The 17,788-nt window shown below is 35.3% G+C and overlaps 1 protein-coding gene across 4 annotated transcripts in view; it reads left to right on the top strand.

The window, feature by feature from the left end:
• Positions 1 to 17,788, top strand: part of Skap2 (src kinase associated phosphoprotein 2) — a 179,519-nt gene that overhangs the window by 141,146 nt on the left and 20,585 nt on the right. For all 4 annotated transcript variants that reach the window (XM_063239690.1, XM_003467941.5, XM_063239698.1 and 1 more), the window contains one exon: positions 17,311 to 17,376. In XM_063239690.1, coding sequence (XP_063095760.1) covers positions 17,311 to 17,376 — 66 coding nt within the window. The remainder of the gene's footprint in view (positions 1 to 17,310; positions 17,377 to 17,788) is intronic.

The raw sequence follows: 17,788 nt of genomic DNA, 5'->3' as shown, positions 1-17,788 counted from the left end.
CAAGTGAAATCAGTCAAGGCAAAATAGTGCTCTAACAAACCAGCTTCAAATAAGATCAGTCATAGTAAGACAATGTAAGTAATACAGGGTTTCAGTTTAAGTTAATAGGAAATTAAGGATAGCTACCGTAGTATAACCTGTTATTTTTGGGTTAGCTGTCTGTGCCCTCAAATCTCATATGAGTAGACAGACGGGAACAAATATAGTCAAACTAAATAAAGCAATAAGAGTACTGGTGGCTTTTAAATTCTGATACATTTATAACAATGTCCTCTACCTTCCTTTTTTAGGCAATTCCTCACCTTTCCCCTTCTCAGGATGTTTTGTATATTTTGGGTCCCACTAGCTCCTATAGTTTTTAGACTAGGGGGTCAACCTGTTATCTATCTGAGTGTTACTGAACCTTTTTACCCCTGACCTTGTTCTTGAACTGTACTCCTTTACTTACTAAAGCCACAAAGGTTTTCCTTCCTTCCAGCTGTGTAGGTCTATACTGCACAAAAGTGTCATAACTTTCCAATCTATCTGCGGCTGCTGGACGAGTTGTCCCTGTTTCTCTCTGGTTTCCTGTCACATATAGCATTGCTTTCTCATCTTTGACTTTCAGTTTATTAACCCTCTTTCAGGTTGAGTGTATTTCCTATTCAGAGCCTCTTGATGGATCCCACCTCCTAATCTACTCTGCCTGTGTTTCTTTTTTGTTAGTGTATCAAGGCTATCTGTGTTAAAGATTATAGCTTACTGTCTCTGCCTCATTTCTGCTATTTTATTCTTATATCATTATTTGTCCACTTTAGTCCTTCATTCACTGTCTGCTCTGTTCACTGAGGCCTCTCTGCCACTGTTGCTGGAATCCTGGTATTTTTTCCTCTCTTTCTCTGGAATGTCCTTCAGTATTTTTTGTAGGGTTAGGTTGGTGGCCATGAACTCCCACAGTTCCTCCTTATCTTGGAAATATCTTGTTTCTCCATTAATTTTGAGAGAGAGTTTTTCCGGGTACATCAGACTTGGTTGGAAGTTATTTTTTTTTTCAGGGCTTGGACTATTTCCGAGTGGGGATCTCTCTTGCAGCTGTCTGCTTCGCACACTCCCAAAGCCTTTCTCCTGTATCCATGAAGATGGACAAACTCCAGCTTCCCCCCTAACCTGAAATACTGTAGTATGTTCTTTTGAATAAATAGAAAAAGACAGGTTTGTTCAGCTTAACCATTGCCCATATTGTGAGAAGATTAAAAGTCATCAGTTATTGTGGAGACACTGCACTAGAGACTGAATTATAGGTGCTTCACTTACAAACTTTAATTCAAGTTAAATAAACACAGTTTTAAACATGTATTGTAGGCAAGTGTCTAGCATCCTTTTTCTTTACTACAGATGAGCTTTCTGCTCTTAATACTAACTACTCTTGAAAACAAGAAATTTCATTGGTATATGAAGGAAAAGAACTTAAATGGCTGTTGAATTCGTGAAGCAAACAAACCTAAATAGCTGCTTAATTCTAGGTAGAGTAAAAAAAATGACTACTTATACAAAAAACTTCAAAGGCTATGTCAAGGTAAAGACTTGCAGGATCCCAATGTAGACTTTGGTTTTATAAACTAAAAATAGTACATAGTACATTTGAAGTGATTTGGAGTTAAATCAGGTTAATATGGTGACTATAGATTGTAGGAGTTAACATTCCAGTCAACTGATGTCTTCCCAATTTAAATAACTCATTTTATTCCCTATGCCAATCAAGCATTTCCCTCCCAGAAAGTCAAGGCAGTTTTCACACTACTCATTTGCAAAACTTACATGACATAAACATTATATGACAGAAGTTGCTTGTTATTAAGAGAGTATCATCTCAAAGAAATTTGTCATCTAGAAATAGGAAAAATCATGCAAAGTAATTTTATTTGTACCATAGCTTCTTCATTGTTGACTACATTTGTGACAGGTGATTTCATATTAAATATTAACAATATTTTGTTTATGCTTGAATGTGTTATAATAGGATGTAGATGTTACTCAGACTATTCTTTGTTATAAAGAAAGTTGTTCAGTTAAATGATATCATTAAAGGCCAGTTATATAAACAAAACAAAGTGGAGCTAAGTGTGGTAGCACACACCGGGAAGCTGAGGCAGGATTACTAGTTCCAGCCCAGCCATGACTACATAGCAAGCTCAAGGCCAGCATGAACTACATATGGAAATCCTATTTCAAAAGACAAACAATAAAAATACATAGATACTATGTCTGAATCTAAGGAAACTAGGTTACCACTGTGGCATTGAAATTCTGAAGCTTTACCTTTTAATCTTATAAAATTATTGTTTTGGGACATCACAATAATAAAATAATCCCAATTTTGTTTGATCTACACTATAAAAACACTTGAGAGCAATAGATATTTTAGGAAGTCATGTGTATTAATATAAATAGTATGATTATAATGCATGATGTTTGGAGATAACTTAATCTACTTGCTTGAAAAAGTTAAAGGATTTTTGATATAGGTAGTAAACTTAGGGTTATATTTTTCATTTTCAAAAATTAATACAGTAAACACTTTATTTTTTTGAGTGAGGTAGTAAATATATCTTATTTGTAAGCTTTTTACTAGTATATGTTTTCATACATAATACTTTCATTGTGGCAATTGGTACATATATTGCGTTTTGATCCTTTTTACTGCTCTTTCTCACCCCTTCCTTATTTGTAAATTCTAATGTAATTTTGGTGACACCTACTTTAAAGAAGCTTTTTAAAATCATGTTGAATCTTGTGGTTGGTGAAGTAGATACGTGTCTAGGACCTGTTTTGTTTGGATTTTACTTTTTAATATATGAAAATACCCATGAGACAGGCTCCTGCTGAATTTTTGGTCACTATGTCTTCAGTGCTATGAGTGTACATTGTCAGTTGTTTAAACATTGTTGAATCCACTGTGGGTTGGCAAGAAGCATCTGGGAGCCAGACTTTTCCTGTGGACACATGCCAAGTAGTGTATTATATTTCCTCACTACACTGAATGATATTGAGATAATTTTTCTTCTTGAGTTTTTAATCTAGAAATTATTTTCCAAAGTTAAGTAAGGACATATGATAAAAATCACAATAAAGCTACCTGAATTTTGTAACAACTGGTTGATAACTACGTCTGTTTGGCTAGAGTGGGTGTAAACATGATACGTAATTAGACTACATTTAGATAGTTAACATTATTATCCTAAGTGGGCTGATCAGGAATGACCCTTTAGGTACTATAGTTGGATTTACATGTTTGATTGCATTGTTTAATTAAGTGGAAAGAAAACTCTAAATTGCATTTTAATACAATGTACATAATTCTTACATAACATTACCTAAAGTAAAAGTGGCAGGAAATATTTAGTTAGTATCATATTCAGCTTTAAAAAATCTAAACAGTTCTGATTTGTAGGTGAATAAATAAAAATGTTCTGTAATACTTGAGAAGAGGGGAGGAGGTAATTTTGAAGCTGGCACTACCTGGACTCTTCCCTAAAGTGGCAGGAGTTTATCTTCCCAGAGTGACTACGCTGATTCCCATTTGCCATCGTGGGACAATGTGAATGAGAGCTTTAAAAAGTCAGGTCTGGTTTGCCTGCTATGTACATTAAAATACCTTGGCTCTTTTACCTAAGAGCAGACATTTTGTTTATGTTGGCTTCTTTTCTGGTATCCAAGTAAGAGAAACTTTCAAATGAGAGTTTAACCTATCCCATTAGGGAGCCAAAACTGAGCAAGTATGTTATTTTTTAAGCTCAAATTTTTATTCTTACGTGTTTTAAAGAACATCAAATACTATTTTGAGAATGAACCCCAAGGCCTCCATCAGATGAGTTTTGTGTGCCTAACTTTTCTTTCTTCCCTGGGCTTATTCTGCCTCCCTTCCTTTGGCTGCTCCTTTCTACAGAAATTTCCTAGTTCTTGAAGATCTTTCCTTTTCCAGGCATTATAACGTATTTTATCATAAATTTGTGTGTCAGTAGAATATTTCTTGCCTTAAAATGGAAAATACCTTAAAAATATAGTTCTACACAGACCTTCATAGGTACATAGGAATTTGTATTTTGAGAGTGCCATTCTTTTGTATTATGTGAAGTGCTTTAATTTGCTGCATTTCTTATGTCTCACCATAGTCAGATCTGATGAGCTGTAGCTATATTATTCAGGATTAACCAATCTTCTTAGGCTCACGGCTAGGGTAGAAGCTGCTTTCGGCTCTGCTTGCTTCAGGGCTCGGCCTTCCTCTGTTTTTCCATGATATTCAATCTCTGGGAGGGAGATGATGGGAGATGATTTTTCCATTTGCAAGCTGCCTTCCAACAGAAAGAAAAATGGACGGGGCAAATGCCAAGCTTTTTGCTTTCTATGGCCTTACAAACATGACTTTTCTCCTGTTTTTCAGCAGGGCACATTATTTTTCAAGAAAACTATTTTTTCCCTTGATTATCAGAGTTAGCCAAGTTATTTTGTCATTGAAGAGTGCAAAAAATAAGAAGATATGTCAAAATGACATCATGAGATTAACTTTGCCATAAGTTGCATGTTAGGACCAGAGGTTAAAGTGCCGTCTAATTAATTAGCAAATTTAGAAACAGCTTCTTAAACCAAAAGGGATTTTTTAAAAAATCATAGTACTTAAGAATTTGGGCTCTGGAAGCCGAATTTACAGGTTCAAATCCTGACACTACTTCTGATAGCTGTGTTAACTGAGCTAGTTCTTTAAATGTTCCCTATGCTTCTCATTTTTTCATTTGGGAAATGAGAATAGCAGCATACCCTCCTCACAGGGTTTTGAGGATTTAATGAGATTTATATAGTTTCTGTTGGGCCATGGTAAACAGTTAATCCTCAGATTATTATACATCGCTGTTATAAGTCTGCTATAGTGGTTAATGTACTGGCCACTTTACCTTATTTTACCCTCACAATAATTCTCTGATAGATTATATATATATATATATATATATATATATATATATATATATATATATTTCCCCCAGATGAAAAAATCGAGGGTCAAAGAGTTTAATTAATTTGTCCAAATTCGTATTGCTAGCCAAAGAGAGTCATGTGAACTTCTGGAACATGAATTTAATTTGCATCTATATAGTTCTATTTTATCTTTTGACAGTATATATGGGATTGATTTCTGCTTTACTAATTCCACTATAACTAATTTTACTTTGGTGTTTTTGGTGAGGTATACCTATATTTGAAACTTCAAAGGTAAATGACATTTAAAGATAGAATGTTCTAATTAAATTATATTCAGTGGTTCATGCCTGTAATCCCAGCACTTGAGAGACTAAATCAGGGGGATTGCCATGAGTTCGAGGCCAACCTGGGCTGCATAGTGAGTCCAGGCTACTGTGAACCATATAGCAAAACCCTGTCTCAAAAAATATATTCAAGTTATGATAAACACTCAAACTTTTGAAACTTTGTGTAAGAAGATATAGTTGTAGGTTACTGGTTCTCAAAGTATGAGCCTCAGACCAGCAGCATGGGCTGGGAACTTGTAAGAAAAGCTCAATCTTGTACTCACCCAAATACACTGAAACAGAAACTTTATGGGTGGGTCCCTGCAATTTAAGTTTTAACAAAACCTTCAGGTATTCTCATGCCTTCTAAAATTTGAGAACCACTGCCTTAGGTAAATAACAGATCTAGGGATGGTTGATGTGCTTCATAATGTCTTGTGTCAAACTGAAAAGTTATATATTTGCAAAGAAAGCATGTGATACTAAAAAAAATTTAAGTGGGACAGTTATTTGATATTTGCTCTATAAATATTCAGTATTTGATACTGTGCTTAATTCATTCCACTGCTTGGATTTAGACCTTCTATGCAAGTGGCAGCCATTAAACAACAAAGAACTGATAAACTAAAGGCAGTTCCTCTCCATTAAGATGGTTAATTTTTCTGGTATTTAGTGTCTGGGAACCTTCAACCAAGAACCGACATGAAGAGTTAGAGATTGAGAGAAAGCAATAAACAGTCATTACCATCACATCTTTGTCTTTCTTCAAATACATTTTAAATGTGGAAGTAGCATACTGAAAAAAATGAACTCAGAGGATAGAGGAAAAGAAAAACTGTTACTATAGTCACATTTCATTCTGGGAAAAAAGTGGACAAAAGAAGCTGTCATCTTAGAATTCATGATAACCCATGATTAAAAAAATGGGCCTTGTGCAAGGAAGGGCTGTTTAAAACATAATGCGCATTTCAGTAAAACTTCTAATACAGTAAAATATACCTTGCATTAATCCTTCTCATAATACTCCACTTCACTTGAAACACACTTAACCCCTTATTCTTGCTACTTTTTGAAGCAGTTCTAGAAGTCTTCCTTTGTGAGTGTCTTTACAGAATGTGATTTTTAAAGTCTGGTGAATACTACAGGTGAGTCGCCATGCAACAGAAAGATGGATTTGTAAACCACTATGGAGTGTTCTCATCTGTGTTATTCACTGGATCTGACCCTGTACAACTTCTGGCTCTTCCCCAAGTTAAAATGACCACAAAGAGAACATGTTGAATGGATTCAGAACATCGAGGCAGCTACATGCCAGTGCAACAAAAGACAACTATTGGAATTATTTATGATTAAGATCCAAATGACATTTAAAAATATTTGTTGGTCTTAAGTAGCATACGTTTGTGCCTGTTTTTTCTTTAAATTTTTGAAATCAGCCTTCATAAAGCTAGGCAAAAACATTAGGTAAATACGAGATATGATCAAAATATGTGATGAATATTTAAATTTAAAATATTTTGCAATAAAAGACATTACAGTAAAAGGAGAGAAACTAAAATATATCTGCGTGCACTTGTGCTAGAATCTATTCAATGAATGCAACTTCTAAAGCAGTGATGTTTCAGCAGCTAAAATGACCAAATAGCCAAAGAAGATATAAAAATAGCTGAAATTTATAAATTACAGTAAGTACAACAAAAAGTATTCAATAACTGTGTGTTTTTGTTTTCAAAATTTACTAAGGCCAGTATAGGTAAACAGCTCAATTTCTATTTTATGTGCTCTTTTTCTGGCGAGAATGATTCTATAACAGATGAGATTAGTAAGAGGTAACAAAGGTTCAAGATTGGCAAAGAGATTCACTTAGAATATCTAAGTAGCCAAAGTCCATTTAGTTTTAATTCAGCAAACATTCTCAGGAAACTTTTTTGTTCTAGCCTCTGTGCTATGCTTGCCAATATAAATAAACCCTTGGGGAATTTGTACCTGTCGGAACAGTAGACTAGTAGACAAACATTTGTAGTACTGAGGAGCAGAGCACTCCTGGAGGCTTCACCAAGTGTGAAAGTGTGGCACAGAGTGGCCAGCTGCCGCAGGGGTTTGAGGAAACTTTCCTGGATGGGAGACTGAGCTGTAACTTGAAGAGGAGCAGGATTTAGGTTTTGGCTCCTGGCCCAGATAGGACAATAAGAGAACTTGTATGTGCAGTCATTGAACTGCTGTCCTTGATTCTGAGGGAAGCATGAAGGATGAGAGAAGTGAGAAGTATGAGTTCTAGCAGTTAAATTCTGAACTTTTCAAAGACTAGAAACTTCTAGTGTCTTAAGTATCAGGGAAGAGAGAAACTCCAAGGTATACTGGTGTGTACCTTTGGAGGTTCCTTGGGATTATAGCGAGGAAGGCAGGACTAGATTGGAGTGACTCGTCAGGGTTGTGTTATATTGAGGCACAGAGGTCTGCCTTTGTATCCCATTGGCTTCAGGCTGCCCTTTGGGAAGGTATGACCTTGGGTGAGGCAATTCTTTGCAGCTATGGGCCATTTCCAAAGAGGAACACAGCTGTGAGCCAGCTGTAGCCTGAAACCAGCAGTTGGAAGATATCTATGGTAGTTCTGAAATGGGCAGCTTGTAAAATTCTATGTACAGTAGTTTAGAAACCTTGAAGTAGATGCCAGAAAACTACTAAGACATTACAGGAAAGCTTTGTGCCTTCTAGAAGATGGCATCAATTTCTAGAGGTGAGCATGGTTTCAAAGAAATGAGAAGCATTAACTGGATTTCAGCAAGGCTCATGACCATAATTTTCATGAAATCTTTAAAATATAGTGATCTTTGGATAACCAAATCTAGCTGGGCTGAAAGGGTGTTAATTAATTGGTTTCATGAGTACTTTAGGGCTTGATTCTCAGTAGTCATATCTAACATACTCATCATTGCCTTGGAGAAAGATACAGAGGGCTGCCCTCAGTAAACTGAAATCACAAGTCAAATCTAACAAGATGAAATATGATAGGATATCCCACTTGCTCGAGATGTCTAACTGCACAACCTTAAGAAAAGACTTGGCTTCACAACAAATGGGAAAAACAGAGATTTTGGTAACAGCTCAAAATGAGCCAATGATCCTGAGGTTGTGTGCTTTGGGGATATAAAATAATTATCAGACAGCATTCTGAGTTAGCGGGCTATCACAATATTTCATATGGACACCAGTAGATATTTAAATAAAACTGCCATAAAAAGTACAGAGCAACCATTCTGAAACTTTTTGGTTTCAAAGTCACTTTACTGTCTTAAAATTATTAAGGACTCGCACAGACTTTTGAGAGGTTTATGCCTCTCAAAATCTACTGTCTTACAAATTAAAACTGAGAACTTTTAAAAATGGTTATTTATTAATGAATTTAAAAATCACAGTGGTAAGTCTGCTATGTATATACATAATTTATTTTCATAAAAATAACTATTTTACCAAAAAAGTAGTGAGAGGAGAAAGTTATTGTTTGCACTTCTACAGCTCCCTTGAATGTCTATCTTGACAGAAGAAATTTAGAGTTTCATAACTACTTGTATATTCAGTTTGTTATGGTGTATTATTTTAGTTACATATAGTCAACATATAAAGAAAATCTGTCTTCATACAGGTATGTGGTAGGAAAAGAGTGTTACTTTAATAGTCCTTGCAGGTAGTTGTCAGTATTCTTCTTGATACCATTCCCGCACTGCACAAATAGGAAAATATTAGTTACAAGGTGTAATCTGAAACCACACTAGTGAACATTCATACTCTGTACTGTTAAAGTTTATGGATCTGTGTTGCAGCATGAATGACCTTTTATTTAAGCATGGCTTTGTAATACCATGCATTGATCTATTGGAAAGCATTAGTTTTCTGCATTACTCAGAACTTGCAAATACTGACATAATTTTCTTAACAATCATATTTTTAAATACTATTTTACTGCTTTTCTTGTCAGGAAAATGTATATATACTGTGGAGTTACCAGTCTAAAAGTGGTGAATATTCTAAAATTCTAATTTTTGCTTGAAAGCTCAAATTTTATCATTGACAAGAAATAGTAGGAGTTATTTTCCTTGAAATGACAAGATCACTTTATTTTTGAGAAAATATCTGCCAGACTTGCAAATCTGAATAATGATAGTTCACCTGTCATTCAAATAAAAATAGTGCTCCTGAAAAAAGCCACTTGTTTAGCTCACTAGTCAGGCTTTTATACCATTTCAACTCTGGTGATGTCAGAAGTGCTTATGTATTTTTCTGATTTCATCACACAGAAAGCTAAAAAGATATGTACTCAAGGTTGATGGAACAAATTTGAACTGTTTCATCAAGGACATTTTCAGTGAAATTGCTCTCTGTCTCTCTCTCTCTTTCCCTTTCTCTGTTTCTCTCTCTCCCTCTCTCTCCTCTCTCTCATATGCTAGTGCACGACAGTAAAGAATGCAGTGACAGTTTGGTGCCACTACAATTGATTTATGCTCGGATGTCAGTAATTTTACCCATCATTGCTTCACAACATCAGTGCAAATGTTAGTCCAGTGAAAAAGGCAGTAATGTCTTGATATTATTATGAAAATATTTTGACCTCACAGACCCTCCACCTGAGAGGCTCGTAGAAACCACTGTGGGAGATATGGAGCCAGTAAGTCTTAATGGCTGTAGTTCCTTTTCTGGGATTGTGCTTTGCTTTTTTGGGTTTTTGAAAATGAGGTTAAGGTGCTGTGCACATGATGAGGAAGAGTATATTTGCATACGCAAGCAGAAAAAACAGACAAATACTGCAAGCAAATAAGCTGTAATCCATCCACATATCTGCTTTTTTTCCTGGAGGCTACAGTAAGCAGTTAATAGAGCCTTAGGAATCAGTCACATTACAGTGAAATAACTTTAACACCAACTTAATTAACATCAGATAGTATTTTTATTGAAATGTTAAAAAAATTGATGAAATATTTTACTCTCTGAGAAGGGATTTAAAACAATTACAATGAAGTATATTTTCCTCTGGGCTAAGGAGTACATGACAATGGTGAGAAACATACTCATTTGGAAATTCTTTACTAAAATGAGAATCCAGAATTTTTAACTGGATCAAGGTGACCTAAAAGGCAGTATTAATAGTGGCTATAGATATATGAGGAATGATTTAAAAATTTTATTTTTCTTGTTCTATTGATCTGTTTTTCTGACTTTTCAACAATATGTATATTGTATAATAAAAGTAATAAAAAGGTTAACAAACAAAAAAGAAACTACAATTGTACCAGAAATGCAGAACCAAATGAAAGTTACTGTCACTAAGAAATAATTCAGGCTTTCCTGGGTTAAAAGAACTTTAGTATTACACAATTTGCTATAACTTTGTAGGTCAGTAAAGACAGTTTTATATTACAGCATACAGTGACTAGTACACTGAGCCAGGAGCCACATTTCACAATTTCTTCACATCTGGAAATCTTTAAGATTAGGATAATTATCTGACTCAGTTGCCTCTGACCCACAGAATCTGACCTATTAAAATTTTACTTCCCACTCATCTGCTTTCCGAGTCTGCATAGTTGGTGGTAGATGGTGAAGTGTGTGCAAGGCTGCTTCTGAAACAGCGGAGTGCTCCTTGAGCGACATTAACAGAATGTCTGCAGGGCGTGTTGCATGGAAGGCAGTGCAGTCCGTCACCTTGATCGAGACCTTCAGCATCCCCAGTCCACTTTCCCTTTCATGAAATGAAGAAACTGAACAAGATAGCGGTTTCTTTCCTTTCAAAGATTTTTTTTATGGTTCTTTAAAATGAGATCTTTGCTCGAGTTTGAGTTTTTGCTTCAGTATCCCAGCTGTAATGTTAACACAAGTAGTGACTATTATTTTCACATCAATGCTTAAATTATTTACTTTAATATCACAGTACTAGAAATTGGCTATAATTTAGTAGCATTTTCTTTTTCACCTGGAGTGTAATAACTTTTTCATATTAAACCTTAAAAGGTTAGAAAGTCCAAGTTAAAAAAACGAAATTGTATGATTGAACAACTGTTGCTTATTTTCTTGTCCTTCATATATTAACCACGGTTGCCACATTTATAAACTATTGCAAAATACCTGGCTCCTAAGGTAATAAACTTGATAATACATACTGATTGTGCATTTCCTCCCAAGAAGTCCAATTATCTCATTGTGTTTACCCATCCTTGTTTGAAGTGTTATCAGATAGACATTATTCTTCCTGCCTTGAAGCACTGTAGAGATGACTGAGAATTGAAAACAGTGTCAAGGTTGGAGGAGGAACAAGAGCTATAACAATGGCTGATTGCCAGGAATGTAACCGTGGTATTTCTGTCCATTTTGAACTTTTATGTAAAGCTAAAACTTAGGCACATGCAAATATGCTTATAAAAATATGTCAGTCTGTTAAATAGAAAAATCCTGTAAAACTGCCATATTGTATATAACCAGTAGTTCTGGATTTATAGAGTTCAAGAGCCTCTCTCTCACTGTCGTAATTTGGGTCTCTTACCAAAATCCTTTTGACTCTATTCCTAAACTTTTCCAACCCTTCCTTCCACCTTCATAACTCACCACAGGTCTTGGAAGAGAAGAAGGGGTGAGGTTTCGTTTGTGTAAGTGCTCCCAGCTTTGCTCCCTTCTTTCCTATGGTACCACTAAACCAGCCCTTTGTGTCTTCTGCCATCTGTTCCATCCACTTTCACTGAATGTCCTGGAGCCAGAAGCCGTGGTGAAAGGTGCAGCCCATTGCTCTCAAATGTAGGTGAGCTTCTTTAAAATCTTTGTGTGCAGACTCACTTTACCATCTCCACTTTGAACGTGTTTTCCTTAGTGAAACTGAGTGAGAAACAAAAGGAGCTAACTGGCCTAGAAATGAGTCTGTTTTCAATTCTGAGTTGCATTAGAATCCTTTACAAAGTATTCAATACTGTGTGCTGGTGGCAGGGATGGTTAGGTCCATGAAATGCTGGCAGTGAAAAAAGCAAAGTGGAAGATCAGAAAGAAGAAAACTTTATTTGGGGGCATCCCAAGTTGTAGTTGTGTTTCCAGAGCAGCACTAAAAATTGCTTGAGTAGGTTAGAACCTGTCCACCGATGTCAAAATGTTCTCCAAGTCCGGAAACAGCCAATATTTAGATAAAATTATTTTTTAAATCCACCTATAAACTGAAAGGTTTTGTTATATTGTTTCTGTTTGCCAGTGCCTTGTATGTGCCAGGCTAATATTCCCAGTTTCTAAATTGAAGATTTTGATGAAAATTAAGGAAGAGACACTATGAGTTAGACCTAGAGCTCAGTAGCACATGCCTGAAATTTAAATCCCAGCTCACATATTCTAACTGAATGTGAGAAAGTTGGCAAGTTATTCAAACTCAGTAAATTTTATTTTTTGCATTCATAAAATGATGAGAATACAAATACTGATTGTTATCTCATAGAATTGCTATGAGGATTTAATTATATAATGATATATGTGCAGATAGAAGGAACATTTAAGCAATAAATATTAGCTATTCTAATCACATAAAAATATCTAATTATGTATTCAGTGAAGCCTGGGCAGGTAGTGGTCTAAACTCCAACTTCATTTCGGAGTATAATTTTTGATCCTGTATTTTATGTCTTTTAAAAATACATTTTAATTCAGTAAAGCTGTTTCTAAAGGCATTTCATGAGACTAGTAATTGTCGTGTGACTCAGAGATTTTCTTATGTTGCCTTCCTCTCCTCTCTGCGGAGATGGTAGTCCTCAGGGTTGATGGGAGCATCACACACACTGCCCGGGTGCTAATAAGGTGTCCTTGCCTTTTCTCAAGCTATGTCAACTAAACATTATTTGCTTACCACTCTTTTTATTTATTCATTCTAAAAATATGAACATTGGTAAGCCAGGGGTAGCCATTTTGTTAAAAACCACATAACTAGAAAGATTTGTGACCCTTACCAGGGCAATAATATATCTGTTATGGAAATAGATCAATTTGCAAATTAAATTCAGTTAATCTAAAAGAAAAATATCTTGATTTTTCCCACAGTAAGCATTTCTTCAAATAGATTTTCCTAAAAAGATTTGGAAAGATGTGATTATGTGTTCTTCCTTTGCTTAATCCAGAAACAAGGCCAAATGTCTATTTTTAAAAATAGAATATAATTTATGTTTTGAGATTCTTTAGGGTCTAATCCTGCAAGTTTCATTGTTTGATAAGGTTTTATGTTAAAGCTTTCTGATGATGAACAGAATGTTTCTTGAAATTATGATACTCATTGATTGGTAAACATGTGACTATGTTTGAATTATCTTTTGCACTTAGTTTGCTTCACTATTATTTTCATGTCTGATCACACACAAAAAATCTCCTGATGATTCTTCTAACAGTGTGTGATTGGACTAATAACTTCACATGTTGAAGAATTTTGTGCTGCAGCTGAGAGGCATGTAAATACAAGCTGCTTATTTGCAAGAAGCTTCCAGATTTGCAATATGATTGCTATGGAAACCACATAATGAAAACCTTACAACCATCTGTGTGGTTTGACGGATTTTACTGCATAGCTGAGCTGTTTTTGTTTACTGTTATTAAAATGTTGAATGGAATATATTAACCCACAAACATTGACTATTTGAGGTATTAATTAGTATTATATGACATCTTGCCTCAACACCAAAATAAAATGTTTAATAATAAACCTAAAATAAGACAATGTGTGAATGTATATTATTGTGAAGGTAAATATTGCCAAGAATTTTGGTCACCTGTTCTTACAATATTTTTAGTAATGTGAAGAGGTTTGTTCTGTTAAATGAATATGTTAGGATTTATTTTTATGATTTTTGAATCCATTTGTTCATTCAGTGTTTATTGAGCATCTTCTTTATACCAGGTTCTAGTCAAGGTTCAGTTTTGAGTATTTTCTTCCTTACAATTTAAAAAAATAGAAAATTTTGATTTTATTATTGTTCATCCATATTTGTGTTGGTGCCCCAAGATAAAATGAGTAATTTGAATATTATTAAGAGAAGTTGGTAATGAAATATGTAAGCCTTTTGTGTAAAAATATCAGTAATAATTTCTAAATGGAAAAAAGAAAGTGTTTTAAATGTGCGTTTCGTGCTCTAAAATACTGCTTTTTAAATAACATCTCATGTGGCCTTCAATTTGGATACATCACAGTAAATACTGATACATAAATGTTTTTAATATCATTCTGGTAACTTAAGAAAATATTTCCAAAGGACAGAGTTCTCTGACATGATTTCTATGCCTAAGCTGCATTATATTTGCTTAAATTTACTAAATAAAAATAAATTTGCAGGAATAAATTCTATAGTTTGTTAACTTGTGGAGTTTTTCCATTTGGCTGTAATAATTAATTTTATATTTTGTGCTGGAGGGCAAGTTTCAATGCTAGTCTCTTCAAAAACAGTGCTTAATCTATTGATGTGGTTACAGCATTTGATTGAGGTCACATGACCTTAATTTTTTTTAAATTTATTCTTTACTATTGGATTTGTGTCCAGATTGAAAGGGGGTAGATGTTAGGCAAGAGGAAGATGTGAAAAGTAAAGAAAGCTTTTTCTTTCACTGTTTCAAAAATTGTCTATCTGTAAAATGAGTGATTTGGACTAACTGTAATATCCCTCCTACTTTTAAAGTTTATATGAAAACACCCGTGAACAATCCATTTATGATAGCTAGTCCTTGAGGTTTGGCATAAGTGAGATAACTGTTATTAAACAAAAAATTCATCTTAAATTGCCAAAAGTAAGTCTGACAGTATGTATAAAACCCCAGATACTGCCAGCTTTTCCTTATGTTGGAGCTTTTATTGTTTTGTTTGAATTGAATTGCAAAAACTCAGAACAGCTATATTTGTCTTTTAGTACAGTAACTCAAGGTTGATTTAAATGATGATTTTGATTAATCACCATTTAGAATTTCCAAGAAACTGTGAAATCTACACCTACAGTACTTACTTCTCTACTACACAGTTGCCCTTGGTCATTTCCTCTGGGGGCCCACCAAGCACGCTAAATCTATCCTGTGGAAAGCAACTCCTTGTGCTTCCAACATACACACACATTAGAAATTATCTTTGCTATGATTTTAAAACTTTTTTAAAGCAACGCTATACCCATTTTTCACTTAACTGTACTTAAACCTCCGATTGCTCTCTTTTCCCCTCCTCCATGTCCTTTCAGGCAGACAAGCACAAGCTTATCAATTCCTGTAGTTCCTTTGCCTTCCACAGCCATCTCCTTCCCGTTTCCTCTGCGCCTTCAGCCCAGGACTTCCTTCCCCTTCACGGAGACTTTCCTGCCCCTCCTCCAGACTGCCTGAGACAATGGGATCAAATGCTTATTCCTGGAGCAGAGTTTCGGTCCTGCCCAGTCTCTGTTCCAAGGCCTTGTAAGGCTCCTAACTGCCTAGCAGATCACCCTGCAGTCCTTAACAGACTGTTCATGGATCCGTAACAGCCGGCCCTGAACCGCTAGCATCCTCTCCCATCCTGCTCTTCCGCCGTGGGTCCCATGTCATTTACTCACAGTGGATGTGTCTAGTTCTTTTTAAGTTCATGGCTTTTCCCTCTCTCTAGAAGTAACCTTCCTGTCTCAGCTTGTTGAAATTCCCTCCACCCCACAGGCCTTGACATCTCCACTTAGAAGGTTACCCCCTGCACTCCTTTGGAGGTGCTTTGTGCCCCACCTCCAGGTTTAGGCCCCTTAGCCCATTTTCTTTTAACCCTGCCTTTTGTCTCCCCTAGTGGCAGCCTCCTGAGGGCAGAAGCTCCCTGTTGCCTTTGCCTCCTCAGCAAATCCCTCTTGTAGGCAGTTAATACTTTGTGAAAATCAGCTCATTGGTTTAACAGTTAAGTGACTACATTTGTATTCTCTTGCATACTTTGCTTTGAAATTATTTTTCTTGAAATTATGATTTTTTTTCTTGAATCTAGTTTTTCTTTGGCATACTCTTTATTCACATATACAACATTTCTAAGTTATATATCAACCCTTATGTAAGGAAGTTAATAAAGATACGATTTTTTATTAAAACAAGTTTTGTGGTACTGGGATTAAACCAAGGTCTTTGAACGGACGGGGCTACTCCCCAGAATTCTGGAATTACATTCATGCGCCACCTTAGTCTGCTTAACTATGTATGTGTGTATTTTAATATAAAAGAATTAAATAGTTTGATTCTATTTTAAGCCCTTATTTAATTTTATCATATTTTTTCATATTAACTTGGGAGGGAATGTGAAGGGAGAGTGGAAAGAATCCAGGTGAAGCGCTGGTTATAGTTAGGATGAAGGACAAGAATTTTATAATCACAAACTTAAGTCTGAATAACGTACTTTGGAAGTTACTTCACCATTTAAGTTTCATTTGTCCAAAGAATAAAGTTTTAAAAATTACCTTTAAGTCTTTTCTCCCATAGTATACGATACTTGGTAGGTCCTTAATATAACTTGGTAAGGAATTACTTTAAGGGGCAAGGATCCTTCTAGTGTCCTCCTGTGAAAATTAAATGAGAAAACACAAAAAGAGATCCTCAGTAGATGACTTACAGGTTAACTGTATTTTATAGCACACATTTTCTCCTTGCTATATCAGTGTTTTAGGAATTATGATTTCATCTGTAATATTCCTGCCACACAGAATAATGTAGTATTGGGAATTATTTTACTGGGTTTGAGGGCTCTACTGCATTTAATATTGCTTGAGATCAGTTTCTGTAAGTTTAAAACAAGTGTGTAATGCATTAGTACATATCTTACATTTATCAGCCAACTGGATAAACCTTGATAAGGTTGCTGTTTGGAAATAGCTAGCAGTTTGTTCATTCAGTGTTAGATTATTGACCAAGGAATATGAATATTGGATAGCTTCATTCATTGAAAAATAATATTTATGGTTTATATGCTAATAGTTTTGCTATTAAGATGGGGTGATTACTGGATTTCATCCCCGAGGAGCCTCTTCAGTGTACTCTTGACTCTGTTTGTTCACAGAGGAAGAAGAGGACAATGTTTCTGTGAAAGTGGAAGAACGAAGGGACCCTGTGCACCAGCTCTCAGGTAATGATTATGTAACTTCCTGGAAAGGCTTATTTTGGTTTTGTTTTAGTCACATTCTTACTGTTCTAAAGATGTTTGCACAGCTCCCAGAAGTTGGCTTGTTTGGTCTCCATGTCTTATAGCTGATAAGCTGCTTAGTCCCATTTAGGATGCATGAAAACCACTTGAGAAGGATTTATAAAGTAAGCCAATTTATACAAGGTATTCCTTCCTGAATTACTTTGTAATGACTCAATTAGCTTTCATTTCTGCACAAAGGAGATTTAGTTGCATAAATTAGCTTATCATCATTGAGGAAGTGTCACTGCTAAAGGACAGTTTATAGATACAACATGCAGTTGCTGTCAAACCTATAAGAATGTAATATAGACATCTGTGTATACTTTGTGCTTGAGCAGAACAGACTTCTGCC

The sequence above is a fragment of the Cavia porcellus genome, unplaced genomic scaffold (assembly GCF_034190915.1).
Source record: "Cavia porcellus strain 051 isolate PalLab524CR breed Dunkin Hartley unplaced genomic scaffold, mCavPor4.1 scaffold_2, whole genome shotgun sequence".
Lineage (NCBI taxonomy): Eukaryota > Metazoa > Chordata > Mammalia > Rodentia > Caviidae > Cavia > Cavia porcellus.
This window is presented reverse-complemented; position numbering and strand designations above follow the sequence as displayed.